At 43.2% G+C, this 19,023-nt stretch overlaps 1 protein-coding gene across 1 annotated transcript; it reads right to left on the reverse strand.

Moving 5' to 3' along the window:
- Positions 1 to 3,153: 3,153 nt before the first annotated feature.
- On the reverse strand, positions 3,154 to 17,752 carry LOC115165880 (von Willebrand factor A domain-containing protein 1). The gene is made up of 6 exons (XM_029719329.1): positions 17,321 to 17,752; positions 12,227 to 12,784; positions 10,949 to 11,281; positions 10,447 to 10,722; positions 9,897 to 10,178; positions 3,154 to 3,926 (listed from the first exon to the last, which is right to left on the reverse strand). Exons 1-6 carry the CDS (start codon positions 17,400 to 17,402, stop codon positions 3,898 to 3,900), a joined length of 1,560 nt encoding a protein of 519 aa, XP_029575189.1. The 5' UTR covers positions 17,403 to 17,752; the 3' UTR covers positions 3,154 to 3,897.
- Positions 17,753 to 19,023: the final 1,271 nt, after the last annotated feature.

Below are 19,023 nucleotides of genomic sequence, written 5' to 3' on the forward strand. Positions count from 1 at the left end.
TGTTTTGTAGATGGGGGTCATTTCATTGTAATAATGATGTACTTTCGAACCAGCTTTGGCCTCTGGGTAAGGTTAGAGTCGAGTTAAATTCCGTCTGTATTTTCGTCTATCCGTCCACCCCTCTGTCTGGCTCCACACAGAGTGGTGAAGCAGCAGTCAGCCTCCTCCATCATGCATCCCAACTCTGCCCATCCTTTCTCAGGGCAGAGCTGGTATTTTCCAAAGCCAGCCAGACATGGTGGCACTAAGTTCCCTGCCTGCCCCCCCTCCCCCTTGCCATACCCAGCTGCACCTCACCCTGGACAGACCAGGGAGCGTGCCCCAGCATCTCTTCCCCCCAAGCCCTCAGTGCCATCCTCCAGTACCACACGCCAAGCCCCTCCTGCTGTCCTCACCAATGGCTGCTCCTGCTCTGGACCTCCCGGGGTTATAACCTCTGAGGAGGACTCAGTGGGTGAGACTGAATCTCTGGAGTCCCTCTGAGAAATATCCTCCAGAATGAGGAGACCTCTGCGCAAGAGACAACCTCTCAAGAGTGACAGTGAAACTGAGGAAGAGAGGAGGAAGGGAAAGGAGTACCTAAAGGAGAGTGAGAAAAAAGAGAAGAAGGAGAGGGAGGAGACTTCTGAGTGATAATGAGGGTGACGAGGAGAGACTGGTGTTAAACAACGAAGACAATTCATAGAACAGGAGTTAAAATACAAACAGCAGATCCTCAGGAAATTGCAGCAGAAGGCAAAAGCAGAGAAGAAAAGGCAAAAAGACAGAACTGGTGATAATGCGAAAGGAGGAGAAAAGGTGTTAGGAGAAACAGAGAATGAGGGATAAAGAGAGGGAGATAATAGAAGAGAAGGATAGTGTGGGAAAGGAGGAGGAAAAGAAGCAAGTGCAGAAGGAGGCAAAAAAGAGAGTTGAGGAGAAAAAAAACGATTGAATGAGAAGAAGGATGAGGCAGAAGAAAATAAGGATGCGACAATTAAAAGAAAAAAGCAGGAGGCGAAAATGGCAAAGAGGGAGAAGAGAAAATTTGAATATTGTGAGTGCCATGAAATAAGACTCATCCTTTGACAACCTCCATTTCCAACCAATCGCTTTTCCTCGCCAATCAGCAAAGGCGGGGCATACATCTGATTCATATTCATCCTAATTTCTTCAATTCCTTTTGTTATCAACCCTTCCTTAATGAATTCCTCCAATCAGCATCCCGATCCTCAATAAATAGTCAAAGGCATTCAGTCCCTGTGTCTTAACTGATGTACAACTCCCAATTTATTGAATTTGAACCAACAACCTAGAACCTTGAACACATCTAAAAATGTAGATCTAAAACGCATCAGTATAACTTCCACAGGGAGGCAGCAGAGACCAGCAGTAAACAGAGCCAGAAACTGTGAACAGATCTCCACACACAGTACAGTATGAACACGGTCAAAGGAATTTGGTAGAATCATTTATATTTCCTCTGCAGACCTACGGTGGGTATCATAAGTATTCATCCATTAGATTTTTTAAACGTTGTTATGTTACAAAGTGGGATTGAAATAGATGTAATGGTGATCTACACAAGATACTCTATAATGTCAAAGTGAAAATATATTTTTTTACAAATGTTTACAAATTAAATAACTAAAATCTAGTTGTTGCATAAGTATTCACCCCCTTTGTTTAGGCAAGCATAAATTAGTTCAGGAGTAAATGTTGGCTTAACAAGCGTGGCAGGGTAGCCTAGAGGTTAGAGCGTTGGGCTAGTAACCGAAAGGTTGCAAGTTCAAATCCCCGAGCAACGCCTCACAAGGAAGGGCACTTATTGGTAGATTGAATATCCCTTTGAGCATGGTGTAGTTATTAATTATACTTTGGATGCTGTATTAATACACCCAGTCACTACAAAGATATCATAGCTGCTGGAAGTAGGGGTGCTGCATCACCCCCTGATAAATAAATACATTTTAAAAAATCACACAAATAATTAACTAGGCCATTATTGATCCTGTATGAGCAAACAAAAATACTCCTCGGCACCCCCCCATCCCTCAACCCGCACCCCTAATCCAAAACATCTTCCCGCGGCCATGCATGCGTCCTTCCTAACTCAGTTGCAGGAGAGGAAGGAAGCTGTTCAGGGATTTCACCATGAGGCCAAAGATGACTTTGGAACAGTTACAGAGTTTAATGGCTGTGATTGCAGAAAACTTAGGATGGATCAACAACATTGTAGTTACACCACAATACTAACCTAAATGATGGAGTGAAAAGAAAAAAGCCTGTACAGAATAAAAAATATTCCAAAACATGCATCCTGTTTGCAATAAGGCACTAATGTAAAACTTTTTTTTTTTTAATTGCCAAAGAAATGAACTTTATGTCCTGAAAACAAAGCATTATGTTTGGGACAAATCAAACACATCACTGAATACCACTCTTCACATGTTCAAGCATGGTGTCATCAGCAAGGACTATGGAGTTTTTTAGGATAAAAAGCAACGGAATAGAGCTACGCACAGGAAAAATCCTAATGGAAAACCTGGTTCAGTCTGCTTTCCAACAGACACTGGGAGACAAATTCAACTTTCACAGAACAAAAACCTAAAACACAAGGCCAAAATATACACTGGAGTTGCTTACCAAGATTACATTGAATGTTACTGTGTGGCCTAGTTACAGTTTTGACTTAAATCGTCTTGAAAATCTATGGCAAGACTTGCAAATCGAAGAATTTTAAGAAGAATAAATGTGCAAATATTGTACAATCCAGGTATGCAAAGTTCTTAGAGATTTACCCAGAAAGACTCAAAATTGTAATTACTGCCAAAGGTGCTTCTAACACGTACTTGAATATTTATCTAATCAAAATATATTACTGTATCTTTTTACAAATGTTAGAATTTTTCTTCCACTATGACATAACAGATTATTTTGTGTAGATCGTTGACAAAGAAAATTACAATTAAATCCATTTTAATCCCACTTTGTAACACAACAAAATGTGGAAAAAGTCAAGGGGTATGAATACTTATGATACTCACTGTATGCCCCCTGGTTTAATGGCCAACCTGTATGACTGAATACAGCATCATCCAATGTAACAGTTTGCCAATACCTCCATGTATAAGTGTTGGTGGTGATGAGTCAAAACAATCCTGGAAAATATCAGTGTGACCATCCTTTATCAAAAAAACATCTGCAACATCTCACTAGTAGAACATCTGTCTGTAGTTTTATCAGTGTAGCTACATAGAGAATCTGTTTGGGATTTGTAATTAGTTCAAAGGAGTTCCTCTCTGTTATTAAGGGTTCTGTGTTCACTTGCCCTTCAATTAAAGTCTAAGCTGAGTTTGCGCACACATGTATTCAATGTTACAAAATATTAGGGGTGGGTGCCTTGGGAAACATTGAAAGTATATTACATAGTTGCTCTCTGTGCGCTAGAAAAATGTGTTACTGTACGTTAATCTTTTTGATTAAAACTACATCTTGTATGATACCGCAAACCAGAATTAGCTTGATCTAGACTGCTATGCTTGGCCCACCTCTATCTTAAGATCATATGTAAAACAAACAGTCAAACAAACAAATGTTTTAAGTGTGATTACAGGTTTTAGGCAATATGTGAAAATCAAGATGTCTGCATTGCAGAAGATAGCAACTCACAGTTCAGTTAGGGTGCTGACTAATAGAGCAACAGTTTTATAGTACAGTAAGCCTATATGTATTGTATCAGTATCTATTAAACACAAGTGCTATGTAAGCCAAAGGCCTCGTGTATTGTGGATGATGTCCAGAGAGGATAGAATGAACTGAGCGGGATGCAAGTTCAGATGTATTGTTCTTCTATCTGTTCTTCTCCTTCCTCCCTCCATCCTTGCCATAGTACAGTGCCTGTTAAACTCAGCAATGTTATGATCTGTGGCCCCAAGCCGATGCATCTGAAAGGCAGAAGGAAACAGACGCACATTAAAACCTCACACCAGACCTTCCCAGTAGCAAGCCAAGAGGCATACCATATCAAACTGTAATGAACACTGTTAGTTAGTTGCCATGGAAACCCCAGTAGCCATAACCACAACTACTTTTTGGTGTGGTTACTTCGGGGTCAGACAGAATCTAGTGGCAGAGTGCTCATTACGGAGGGCCCAGTTGGTGTCTTAGACCCCCAGAATGAGACATGAACTAGATGCAACAAAGTCAAACTTGGAGGGGGGGGGGGCTCTAAATAATACTTCTTTAACCATTCTCCTATTTGTTTCAAATGCAATTTATACTGCTACAGTGGTAAATATTAAAATGAAAGCTTATTCCAAATTAAACACACACCCCTACCTCTGTGTCATGGTTTAAACATGGTTGCACCACTGCATTTGTCATCCCGGGACAGTCCCGTATCTCAGCCCCTTTTCAGGTGTCCCAACTTTTCTTTCTTCAAAAAAGGTCCTTTCGTCAGCAAGAGGCGAACGTAATTAGACTTTTTGGTGTTTTGTAACACATCTCTTTTTGTGTTTTTGTTTTGTTTAGGGGGCAGATCAGCTTTAATATTGCTGATATATTGTAGCTTCCATCAATATAATTGTCTGCATCATTTCCAATCCCCCATATATATATATATATATATACACTGCTCAAAAAAATAAAGGGAACACTAAAATAACACATCCTAGATCTGAATGAATGAAATAATCTTATTAAATACTTTTTTCTTTACATAGTTGAATGTGCTGACAACAAAATCACACAAAAATAATCAATGGAAATCCAATGTATCAACCCATGGAGGTCTGGATTTGGAGTCACACTCACAATTAAAGTGGAAAAACACTACAGGCTGATCCAACTTTGATGTAATGTCCTTAAAACAAGTCAAAATGAGGCTCAGTAGTGTGTGTTGCCTCCATGTGCCTGTATGACCTCCCTACAACGCCTGGGCATGCTCCTGATGAGGTGGCGGATGGTCTCCTGAGGGATCTCCTCCCAGACCTGGATTAAAGCATCCGCCAACTCCTGGACAGTCTGTGGTGCAACGTGGCGTTGGTGGATGGAGCGAGACATGATGTCCCAGATGTGCTCAATTGGATTCAGATCTGGGGAACGGGCGGGCCAGTCCATAGCATCAATGCCTTCCTCTTGCAGGAACTGCTGACACACTCCAGCCACATGAGGTCTGGCATTGTCTTGCATTAGGAGGAACCCAGGACCAACCGCACCAGCATATGGTCTCACAAGGGGTCTGAGGATCTCATCTCGGTACCTAACGGCAGTCAGGCTACCTCTGGCGAGCACATGGAGGGCTGTGCGGCCCCCCAAAGAAATGCCACCCCACACCATGACTGACCCACTGCCAAACCGGTCATGCTGGAGGATGTTGCAGGCAGCAGAACGTTCTCTACGGCGTCTCCAGACTCTGTCATGTCTGTCACGTGCTCAGTGTGAACCTGCTTTCATCTGTGAAGAGCACAGGGCGCCAGTGGCGAATTTGCCAATCTTCTTGTTCTCTGGCAAATGCCAAACGTCCTGCACGGTGTTGGGCTGTAAGCACAACCCCCACCTGTGGACGTCGGGCCCTCATACCACCCTCATGGAGTCTGTTTTTTATCCGTTTGAGCAGACACATGCACATTTGTGGCCTGCTGGAGGTCATTTTGCAGGGCTCTGGCAGTGCTCCTCCTTGCACAAAGGCGGAGGTAGCGGTCCTGCTGCTGGGTTGTTGCCCTCCTACGACCTCCTCCACATCTCCTGATGTACTGGCCTGTCTCCTGGTAGCGCCTCCATGCTCTGGACACTACGCTGACAGACACAGCAAACCTTCTTGCCACAGCTCGCATTGATGTGCCATCCTGGATGAGCTGCACTACCTGTGCCACTTGTGTGGGTTGTAGACTCCGTCTCATGCTACCACTAGAGTGAAAGCACCGCCAGCATTCAAAAGTGACCAAAACATCAGCCAGGAAGCATAGGAACTGAGAAGTGGTCTGTGGTCCCCATCTGCAGAACCACTCCTTTATTGGGGGTGTCTTGCTAATTGCCTATAATTTCCACCTGTTGTCTATTCGATTTGCACCACAGCATGTGACATTTATTGTCAATCAGTGTTGCTTCCTGTTGCTTCCTTGATTTCACAGAAGTGTGATTGACTTGGAGTTACATTGTGTTGTTTAAGTGTTCCCTTTATTTTTTTGAGCAGTGTATATATATATATATATATATATATATATATATACTGTGCCTTCAGAAATAATTCAGACCCCTTGACTTTTTCCACATTTTGTTACATTACAGCCTTATTCTAAAATGGATTACATAGTTTTTTCCCCTCATCAATCAACACACAATCTCGCCTTAATTACAAAGCAAAATCAGGCTTTTAGAAATTTTGCAATTTTATAAATAATACAAAAACGGAAATATCACATTTACATAAGTATTCAGACCCTTTACTCAATACTTTGTTGAAGCACCTTTGGCAGTGACTACAGCCTCCAGTCTTCTTCAGTATTACGCTACAAGCTTGGCACACCTGTATTTGGGGAGTTTCTCCCATTTTTCTCTGCAGATCCTCTCAAGCTTTGTAAGGTTGGATGGGAAGCGTTTCTGCACAGCTATTTTCAGGTTTCTCCAGAGATGTTCGATCGGGTTCAGGTTCGGGCTCTGGCTGGGCCACTCAAGGATATTCAGAGACTTGTCCCGAAGCCACTCCTGCGTTGTCTTGGCTGTGTGCTTAGGGTTGTTGTCCTGTTGGAAGATGAACCTTCGCCCCAGTCTGAGGTCCTGAGTACTCTGGAGCAGGTTTCATGAAGGATCTCTATGTACTTTGCTCCGTTCATCTTTGCCTCGATCCTGACTAGTCTCCCAGTCCCTGCCGTTGAAAAACATCCCCACAGGATGATGATGATGATGCTGCCACCACCATGCTTCACCATAGGGGTGGTGCCAGGTCTCCTCCAGACGTGACGCTTGGCATTCAGGCCAAAGAGTTCTTGGTTTCATCAGACCAGAGGATCTTGTTTCTCATGGTCTGAGAGTCCTTTCGGTGCCACCCTTTGGCAAACTCCAAGTGGGCTGTCATGTGCCTTTTACTGAGGAGTGGCTTCAGTCTGGCTACTACCATAAAGGCCTGATTGGTGGAGTGTTGCAGAGATGGTTGTCCTTCTGGAAGGTTCTCCCATCTGCACAGAGGAACTCTAGAGCTCTGTCAGAGTGACCATCGGGTCCTTGGCCACCTCCCTGACCAAGTCCCTTCTCCCTTGATTGCTCAGTTTGGCCTGGCGGCCAGCTCTAGGAAGAGTCTTGGTGGTTCCAAACTTCTTCCATTCTGTGCCTTGACACAATCCTGTCTCTGAGCTCTACGGACAATTCCTTTGACCTCATGGCTTGGTTTTTGCTGTGACATGCACTGTCAACTGGGTGACCTTTTTATAGACAGTTGTGTGCCTTTATAAATCATGTCCAATAAATTGAATTTACCACAGGAGGTCTTCAATCAAGTTGTAGAAACATCTTAAGGATGATCAATGGAAACAGGATGCACCTGAGCTCAACTTCGAATCTCATAGCAAAGGGTTTGAATACTTACATAAATAAGGTTTTTATTTAATCAATTTCCGAATAAGGCTGTAACGTAACAACATTTGGAAAAAGTAAAGGGATCTGAATACTTTCCGAAGGCACTGTATATATACAGTACCAGTCAAAAGTTTGGACACACCTACTCATTCAAGGGTTTTTATTTATTTTTACTATTTTCTACATTGTAGAATAATAGTGAAGAAATCAAAACTATGAAATAACACATGGAATCATGTAGTAACCCAAAAGTGTTAAACAAATTAAAATATATTTGAGATTTGAGATTCTTCAAAGAAGCAGCTTTACACATTCTTGACATTCTCTCAACCAGCTTCACCTGGAATACTTTTCCAACTATCTTGAAGGAGATCCCACATATGCTAAGCACTTGTAGGCTGCTTTTCCTTCACTCTGCGTTCCAACTCATCCCAAACCATCTCAATTGGGTTGAGGTTGGGTAATTGTGGAGGCTAGGTCATCTGATGCAGCACTCTATCACTCTCCTTCTTGGTCAAATAGCCCTTACACAGCCTGGAGGTGTGTTGGGTCATTGTCCTGTTGAAAAACAAATGATAGTCCCACTAAGCGCAAACCAGATGGGATGAAGTGTCGCTGCAGAATGCTGTTGTAGCCTTGCTGGTTAAGTGTGCCTTGAATTGTAAATAGATCACTGACAGTGTCACCAACAAAGCACCCCCACACCATCACCTCCTCCATGCTTCACGGTTGGAACTACACATGTGGAGATCATCCGTTCACCTACTCTGCGCTCGCAAAGACACGGCGGTTGGAACCAAAAATCTCACATATCTTCTTCTCATTGGTGTCCTTTAGTAGTGGTTTCTTTGCAACAATTTGACCATGAAGGCCTGATTCACAAAGTCTCCTCTGAACAGTTGATGTTGAGATGGGTCTGTTACTTGAAAAATAAAGAAAGGTTCTGATCCCTTCTATTCCCATAGTTTCTACAAATTGTAAATTAATAAAACATTTTTGCTAAAAGTATTATTACATTATTGATCGATTGACTATGACTTTCCAAAAGACTCAGCAGTGCTATTTGCAGAGTTAGCTCCAGGTAAATCTTGCAATTCTTCGGCCATTCCTGGACCTGCGACCAAAAACAAGCTACATATGGACAGTACCAAAACAAATGATGTATTGATTGTCTCTTCGCAGCCAAATCTGCAGAGCTGGGATGGTTGTATCCCCATATATAACATTCTATTGGTTGCAAGAATTTTGTATAATTTAAATTGAAAAAGTTTTGAATCCGGTGTCATTATGCGTATCAGTTCATAAAACGTGCCATGGAGTTGGTACATCAAAAATCACTTCCCAACTATTTTGCAATCTATATGGTACAGCTGTCCATTTTTTGGTCCTTAAATGAAAGTGGTATACTTTTTTATTTATCACAATTTTCTTTAACCAATGTTGGTCTTTAATGCAGGGCCGACCAAACCAGTTCCAAACTTTTTCCCCATTACACTTGCCTCTTCCGTTTTTGCGTTAATGCTGCAATTAGTTGATTGTAATTTTGTGTAGCGCAGACAATTCCATATATTTTTGTTAGCTGCATGTGTGACATAACTCCACCAGTCATATTTATGATATCATTTACAAAGATTATACCTCTTTTTTTAGTTTTTGTTTTTAATGGGGTTTTTTAATCAATGTATTTGCGTTTAATCACAATAGTTGTTGTATTATTTGTTCTGTCTTTTCTGGTGGATTAAACTGAAATTTCAACCAACTTTCTAACAGATGTCTCTTTCCATTCATCAAATGGCGCGAGTGCACAGTGCACTGTTTGGTTGCTGAATTTATTTTACACGAGTGGACGAACATATGCATGTACCCTACTTTTTGAAGTAATTTGTTTGACAATAAGATGAAAACATCATGACTGGTAAAGTTCATGCCAAATTAAAAGGTCATCAAAATGTATTTTGACAGTTAAATTACATGTATTTAGTATTAGGCTCATAGATTTTTTTATAGGAACATCCTGTCTAGCAGGAACTATTTTGGAGTTGTTAAAACAATTCTCAGGAGTCCTGGCAACATGCTACCTGTGAATCAATGTTGTAATATGGGCAAGAAAAAGGCTACATCTTCAGATTCAAAATGTAATTCAAATCTCATCCTTATCCAAACAAAGAGTTGGCTTGGATGCATTCAAAAGCGCCAATTCTAGGATCCAATTGAACATGCCTTAAAAATATCCATATTTGCTCCAATTGACCAACTCAACACAACTGAAATTAACTGACCCCAACCAACAGTGCTGAAGGGTTCACGTCCTCATTCAAAATGGCGGCGGCCCATTCTCTCACCTGAATGAAACTGGGCCGTGCAGCAGAGGCCCTTCCCGCGTGTCGTCCGGTATACAGGCGACACACACACTCTGGTGGCGGGGGGCAGGTGTGTCAGACGTGTGGACAGTAAGTTGGGGGGCAGGTAGAAGGAGGAGCGCTGGGCGGTGGTAGAGCCATGGCCGTCCTGTCCCTCCCAGGTGAGCCAGTAGCCCCTGAGGCCATCCATGCTGGCTTTCCAGTCCACCTGCACAGAGTCACTGCCCACCGTGGTCAGCCGCAGGTCTGCAAGATCCGGCCTCACTGAGAAGGGAGGGAGGGAAGGATGGGATTAATTTTCCAAAGTACACTTCGGCAATCTTTACATTGTTACGTCATGCCAATAAAGCAATTGAAATTAAATTGAGAGAGAGAGAAAAAGGCCTACGTGCTGCATCTATACAGTGGTATGTGAAGGGTAATCGTACATTTAGCATTTTCCCATTTTATTGCTTCAGTTTAAAAACTTTGAGGCTAATCCCATACCGCATCTGTGCCTAAGAACATATCCTTAATGCTCTATGCTCCTTACCCTCCTCAGTGCACACTTTGACAGACATGGCCCTCTCCTGGCCATAGGAGTGACGGGCGCTCACGGTGACCAGGTACTGGGTGTCTGGCTGGAGGTTGGTCAGCATGGTGGAGTTCTGCCCCCGGCCCACAGTAGTCATGTGGAGCTTCCCCCCCGGGAGCGCTGAGTACTCCACCTGGAAGCTCTGGACAGACTCCGGCTGCAGAGGACCCCAGCTCACCCTCACACTGTTGGCCTCTGAGTCAGACACCGTCACCACGGCTGGGCTCAACACCTCTGAGGAGACGATAAATTATATGTAATAATATAATAATAAAATATATATATAATCTGGTGATTTACCAGGTGCTTTTGTCGAAAGTGACTTCAGAATATTCGGTATACAGTGTGCCCATGCTGGACACAACCCCAAAGACACCACATCCCAACCAACTGAGCCAACATTGTTAATTGTAACAATGTAAATGTTGTAAATGTCAAATGTAAACATGCCACCTCTTACCTGGCTTAGTGGTGAAGGTGACGGAGAGGGGGTTGAGCACCTGCAGGTTGGACTCAGGAGTCAGAGTGGCTGTGTAGATGGTGTCTGGCTTTAGTCCCGTCAGCCTGGCCGTGCTAGAGTCCCCTGGCCGGGTGAGTCTCTGGTACTGGCCACCGCTGGTACTGGGGCTGGTACCAGGCCCCCCTGCTCCTCCTCCAACCACTCCCCCACTGGGAGCCGGTCCAAACCGGATGTCATAATAACCGGTCAAACCGGCCAGAACCGGTCGCCACTGCAGCACAGCGCTGTTTGTGGACACATCTCGCACCTGGAGCCGTTCAGCCCAAAGGATCTCTGTTAGAGGAGAGACAGAACGAGACCGAAGGACTGAAACACTGGTGAAATATAAAACTCCAGTGGAGGCTGGTGTCACTTTAAATTGAAGGACATGCTCATTGTAATGGGTGAAATTGAATGAATGGAACGGTATATTGGGACGATGGCAGTATACCGTTCCATTCATTCCATTCCAGCTATTACTTAAGCCACCCTCCCTTCACCAGCCTCCTCTTGCCTAAACACCTTTACGACCATATTATCACAGTGTGCAGATTCCGTTCTCTCACCGGTGAGCATTCATCCTTGGATAACCAGAACAAGATGGCAAAAAAGAGAGGGAGGAAAAGGATGAAAGAGAGAAGCTCAGACAGACACACAGACTGTGGGTTCCCTAATGCATTCACAACGCATGCCATAAAACCCCTCGAAATAGACAACCCAGTTTGAAGATACTTCTGTAACAAATAGCAAACCCAAGAAAGGTTTCAGTGTCAGAGGATAGGAACTTCAGGCACTCGCTAGAGGGACCATGTATTTCTCCTTATGTGTCGTAAAGAACCTGTATTTACACTATGCGTCTGCCCATCACTATAGTATGCATCCTGTCTTAGAGCTACATATGTTTACTGGAAGTGTGTCCATATGACTGGTACTCTATCTGACCAGAGAAATACCCTCTATAAATACCCTCTAGGTCTGGCACCATAGAGGAGCACGGTAGGATAATTTCTTTATTAATAGGCCCCCCTCTTTCATTACAGTCTAACATACACTGTCTCTGCATCCCTCTATGTCTCACAGTCTCTAGGAGTGGGTACGTGATAAAGGAGTAGAATGGAGACATGCATTTGTACAGCAGCAAAGTCTAGAGTAGAGCTCAAAAGAAGGGGTCGGGTCCATGTCAATTGCTGTCAATTGAGGAATCAAATTGGACACGCACAGAACGCCACACACACCCACCAATAATGGCATCCCTCAGGTCCTCGGTGATGATACTCATATGGTCGATGTCCACAAAGTACAGGTGTGACTCCACAGGCGGGGTGACCACCTGCCGCAGCACCTGGTAGTTCCCGTGGCCCGTGGAGATCACCAGAACGGCCACGCCCTCCTCTCTCAGCTTCTCCATTGGTCCAATCACATCGCCCGGCTTCACCCCGTCCGTCAGCCAAACTAGAACCCTGGGTAGCTCTTCCCTGGCCCCCCCGGGCCCTCCAGGCTTCAGCACCCAGTCCTTGGCCATCCTGAGGGCCTCCTCTGTATTGGTGTCACCCCTCAGAGCCTTGGTGTTCCCCAGTGCCCCCTGGAGGCCAGATTGGGTATTGTGGGCGTCAAAGCCAAACTCGAGGCGGGGTTGGGTGCCCACCTGCAGTAGCCCCACCCTCACCTGGTCCTCGCCCAATGAGAAGGGGAGGAGGAGCTCAGACAGGAAGCCCAGCATGCGGGAGTACTCATAGGATGAGACGCTGCCCGAGGAGTCCAATAGGAAGAGGATGTCGCCCTCACAGCAGTTCAGCACTGAGAGGAAAGGAAAGGAGAGCGTTACAGGTGGTGGACACACATCCACTAGATTTTTACAGATATAGGGTATATAGCATATAGATTCATATCTATAGGCTATAGCTATAGAATATAATGCTAATATTATGTGAAAATTAATAACTGAATAAGTCAAAGCATACTGTTGAGAATTAAATACTCCCAGAGTTAAGCAATATTTACACCACTGTGGGCCTTCACAATGGGGAACTTTCTATAAGCATAGTGCTTATAGTAGATGTGCGAGATACACTACAATTAGTGTATGTGGGAAACAGGGAAACAATGTGGTATAGTTATTTGTTTACCCACAAACTTGCCGTAGAGAAGCAAACTAATTATAAATGATAGCCAGCCAACATTTACAGGGATAAATAAGTACAATCCCACAACTCACTGAGACTGTGTGGAGCATCTGTGGGAAAACCCACTACTATTTTCAACTTTCTCTCTCTTTTCTCACTCTCTCTCTGATTCCTTCTCCCTCCCTTAACTTTTTCCAGTGGTCCTCGTTCAGTATGTGAGTGTGCACACAATCGCGCACACACACACGCACACACACACACACACACACACACACACACACACACACACACACACACACACACACACACACACACACACACACACACACACACACACACACACACACACAAAGAATCTCCCCCTCACCATCCACCTCCTGGGAACAACACTGTCCCACAGTCATTAAAACCTTTATAGAAAATGCCATAAGTCTGAAAGCGGGAGAAACTGAAACAAAATGAAAAGAGAAGAAATATGTGGAGAGGTGTGAACTGTCCGAAGAAAGGAAATGAGTGGAAAACAAGTAATTACAGCGATACGACCAGATCAAAACAAACAGGCCAACCTAAAATAAGGGATGAAAAAGTGAGATAGATCAGAGGAGGGGTGGCCAGATGAGGGATGGATAAAAATGCTGTCATAACATTTAGACTAGGCAACATTTTACAAATGTTCCATATTTCATAACAGTAGCACGGAGCAGTGCTTCTAATTAAAGAGAGACAGTGAGTAAGAAGGGGTGAGGGGGAGAGCTGAAGGAACTCCGCATATTGGTGGTATAAGAAGGAGGGTAGGTTGGAGGTGGGGATAGAGAGAGAGAGAAATGTTAAGGGGGAGGTGTGTATTGGCAGTTCCATTTGTGAGAAGAAGAGGAATGTGCGGTAGTAGACGTATACCCATATACAGAGAGAGCGAGAGAGAGAAAGAGCGAGCGAGAGGGAGGAAGGAAGGGATAGTGAGAGAGACGTGCCATGTTAATTTTCCAGCGTTGAGTGCTTTGGAAATTCATTATTTTTTGGGGGCCCTTAGCAATGAATTTCTTAACGCTTCAATTTGACACTCGATGTGTGGTCGCTGTACTGATAAGAGTGTAGTGTTGAAAGACGAGTGTACACTCAAGCACACACGCATGCACACACACACACACACACACACACACACACACACACACACACACACACACACACACACACACACACACACACACACATCTGGACTTTGTACTCCAGCTCCCTAAGAGGGAGGAGCTGCAGTTACACTGCACATATGGCCTCTAATGTTAAGCCCCAGTAAACTGTAGTTCTGTCTGTGTCTCTCTGGTTTCTATGTTTACTGTAAACCAACTGTTTGGGTCTGAACTGTCTTGTACATTAGTATTAGCTTTATTGCGGTGTTAGGTTTACAGTACACCCTGAACAAGCTTGACTAATACTGTATATTAGTGGTTACACACTGAATGTAAATTATGAAACCACAGAGCCTTCATGGGCATGGGAGTAACTGAAAATAACCTGCTTCACACATGCATGTACACACACACACACACACACACACACACACACACACACACACACACACACACACACACACACACACACACACACACACACACACACACACACACACACACACACACACACACACACACACACACACACACACACACAGCTCAGATGTGTTAGAAAAGGCCTCCTCCACAGCGCTTCTTGGTTCTAAAACATTATGTGGCTATATCACCACCAGTAGGCTATAAGTAGGATCTAAATACATCATCACAGGGAATCAAACCTGGATCATCTGTGATTCTCTGCCAGTCTTTAGTATTAAAAGCATTTCTATTAGTGGAGGCTCCTCAGAGGAGGAAGGGGAGGACCATCCTCCTCAGTGAATTTCATAAAAATAAAAATGGTAAAACATTGAAAAAGTTATCCTTTTTAGATAAAACTATACTAAATATATTCACATTACCAAATAATTGATTAAAACACATAAAGGTCTACAGTAGCCTCAACAGCACTCTGTAGGGTAGCACCATGGTGTAGCCGGAGGACAGCTAGCTTCCATTCTCGTCTCGGTACATTGACTTCAATATCAAACCTAGGAGGCTCATGGTTCTCACCCCCTTCCATAGACTTACACAGTTATTATGACACCGGAGGACGTCCTCCAACCTATCAGAGCTCTTACAGCATGAACTGACATGTTGTCCACCCAATCAAAGGATCAGAGAATTAATCTAGTAATGAAAGCATAAGCTACAGCTAGCTAGCACTGTAGTGCATACAATATGGTGAGTAGTTGACTCAAAGAGAGAGAAAGATAATAGTTGAACAGTTTTCAACAAATTAATTTCTTCAAAAATGAAGGAGAAGCAAGAGAGAGAGAGAAAGAGTTTAAGTTTTCAGTTTAACTTACTTAGCTAGCAAATGCAGCTGGCTAGTTTAGTTACTCAAACACCCGGATAAAACAGAGGGATGCTATGTTAGCTAGCTGGCTATGACTATTCAATACAACACCGAAACTCCTCCAAGTCAAGGTAAGCTTTTCGTTTTATTAATGTATTGCCACCGGGGCCTGCCAGTCTAACTGCTTACTGACTATACACTGTAACGTTACTGCATGATTGTAGCGGGTTTACTAACACATTAGTATTATTAGCTATGTTGACTAGGACGGTACTTTAGCTAATATGGAGACAATGATGTAGGCTGTGTGTAGCGGTTATGACATGGTTTGGCTTGGAAAGTTTTTTTCACCTGGTCACATACAGCTGATGTGTTGTTCATTGAAGTCCACAAACAAAGGGAGAAGGTGAGAGGAGGAGAGTGCATAGAGGATAGAATGAATACAACGTGGCTGCTATGATCAGGGGTGTATTCATTCTGCCGATTCTGTTGAAAAACTTTTCTTAAACGGATGCAAATGAAACGGAGATTAAAAAAAATACCTGAATTTGTCTAATAGAAACTCTCATTTGCAACTGTCGGACTAATGACTACACCCCAGATAAGCTAGATACAGGCAAGAGTGTGCAAGGCAGTATTGAATGTGTCACTGTCTGTCCATGTGTCACTGTCTGCTTTTCTCTCAACCTGTGTGCACCTACATTATAAACTTTCATTAATAGGCTAGGTTGTAGCAATCTCATGATGGGTATAGGGAACAGTTGAGTATCATGTAGTAGCCTAAACCTATCAATGTTACATTGAACTGTGTTGAATGGAATATGAATGACAGTCGTCCTCCCTCATCGTAAACGGCACTGACCGCCACTGATTTCTACGTTTGTGTGAGACGCATAGAAAGTAATTAAGCTATGTTAGTCAAAGCCTGTCTATTGTCTATAAATGGAAGTCTGTGTAAGAAGTCTAATGTTCTGCCTGTCCACTGTATACTTACACTGAGTCATAAAGACAGACCACTGACAGATGGAACTGACTCACCAGCAAGTTTAGTTTTCACCACTACAGTATATGTTAAGAGCTCTAACTACCACATGCATGGTTGTAACAAGCATTCAGTAATGGTGTTATGATCAATCATATGTTTTAATTGACATCGCATGGAATAATAAGCACATCAATTTCACATAGTGTTAAAGTCAGGAACAGATATCAACATACACTGAGTATACCAAACATTAAGAATGCCTTCCAAGATTTGCCCTCAGAACAGCCTCAATTCATCGGGGCATGGACTCTACAAGGTTTCAAAAGCGTTCTACAGGGATGATGGCCCATGTTGACTTCAATGCTTCCCACAGTTGTGTCAAGTTAGCTGGATGTCCTTTGGGTGGTGGACCATTCTTAATACACACAGGAAAAAACTGTTGAGCATGAAAAACCCAACAGCACTTAATATTTTGTCTTTCCCATTCACCCTCTGAATGGCACACGTCTCAAAGGCTTAAAAATCCTTCTTTAACCTTTCTCCTCCCCTTCATCTACACTGACTGAAGTGGATTTAACAAGTGACATGAATAAGGGATCATAGCTTTCACCTGGATTCATCTGGTCAGTCTATGTCATGAAAGAGCAGGTGTTCTTAATGCTTTGTATACTCAGTGTATATTACTGTCAAAGTTGTAGAAATTATATGACAGATGATACAAGTATTGTGCCTTTAATATAATAACACCAGTTGGAGATACTCTGACTTCTCCTCCCTCACCCCACCACTAGACCATCGGCCACCACCTGCAATGCTCACCTTCAGTTGCTGAGTTTTGACCACAGGATTTCCGCAGCAACATTCCAGTCAGTATGCAAGTAAACAAAATCCGACTCTCCATCTCAAGTGTTTATTGTGATCAATTTCGGTAGAAAGAATTATGATGATATCAACAGGATTTCCTCCAAAAATGTGTTCATTTCCTGAACCGTCGCTCCAACTGAAATGGTAATGAGCGTTCCATTCAGGATACTTAGGCTATAAATTGCGGCTTGAAACTTCATATCCCAAATTCTCACTTTCACCGAGACTTTCCCGTTTTGTTTCCGCTTTTCTGGAACATTACATTCTTGTAATATTTCCCACAGATCAAATGTTGTCTGTTGGTTGCTCCGGTAGCCTCCGTGAGTTAGTGCGCGCAAGGTAAAAAGCGTGAGCATTCTAGTCGGTTCTTCGCTCTGACTCCCCCCCTCCAGTGTTCACTCCCTTATTTCTTAACCGTCTTTCAAGACACTTCGAATAGCAATAGGCTCAAGAGCTCTGGCCAAACGTCATTGCTCTGGAAAGGTGCCCATTCTCTGATATCTTTACATTTTATGGCAAACTAGACAATCGTGCAAAAAGTGAAGAGAGTCTTTAAAATGTAAAACAATGTAAGGAAGAATTTAAACTTTCAGCTTTGAAATTAACGAATGGAGATGTATAATTATCTAGACAATTAAAACTAAGAAATGCAGTTAATTATGGAGCCTTATCTGGGCCACTGCCTTTCAGCACTAAAATCCTTGGAATGAGAGTGCCTTTTCAAGATCATAGGTCCAGGGGTGGAATGGTTTTGTGGTATTTCGGGCAAATGCCAGATGGGCTGGTCCATTTTTAGACCAGTGGGCCTGTCTAACTTGGGTTTTTTGTGCAAAATAATAATGATCTGGTGAATAATGGGGGCCTCAAGGAATAAAATGGGCCGGTGCGAGGGGCCTCAAGGAGAAAAATGAGCTGGTGTGGGGGCCTCAAAGGGGAAAAAAATGGTCCGGTGTATTAGAAATGCCAGGGATGTGTTCTGGTCCCAGTCCACCCATGGATAGGTCTACATGTAGGCTATTGTCTATTTCATTTGTTGGCCTTCCACTGGGCACAGACATCATCAGTTCAACGTCTACTTTTTATTTACATTTCGCTGAGTTATCAACTAACATGAATTCAACATGAAATCAACATGTCATTGGATTTTGGTTCTTACGTTGATGACTTTTTGCAAATCCAATCAATTTTCCTTGTTGATTTAACGTCATCACATCACATTGCATTTTGTTGTTGTTGAAGTGACGTGGAAACAACGTTGATTCAACCAGTTTTTAGTGGGCTATGTGCATGTTTAGTTAAATGTGAGACTATAAGAACATGTAAAGTATTACAGTATGCTGACAAACTGTCAGGTGACTGGCAATCTGTTTACTGACAGAGGGACACAATTATGGGGTTAAGCTCTTGGACCTCAGCATCAACTGCTCAAGCTGGCAAAATAGATTCCATGGGAAATATTATTTTTTATTGAATTGCATCAGCCTATAGTGCCTCAGGAGATTTGGTGAATGTGATATTGAGATGGTGTCTGTTTGAGAGTGAAAAGCAGCGTGCTTATGAGAGAGAGACCGAGCGAGAGAGACCGAGAGAGAGAGAGAGAGGTGAGGAGGAGTGGGAATAGGGTAGAAGACAAAAGTGGAAATTAAGAGAAGGGACAA

Source organism: Salmo trutta, chromosome 28, assembly GCF_901001165.1.
Source record: "Salmo trutta chromosome 28, fSalTru1.1, whole genome shotgun sequence".
Taxonomy (NCBI): Eukaryota; Metazoa; Chordata; class Actinopteri; order Salmoniformes; family Salmonidae; genus Salmo; species Salmo trutta.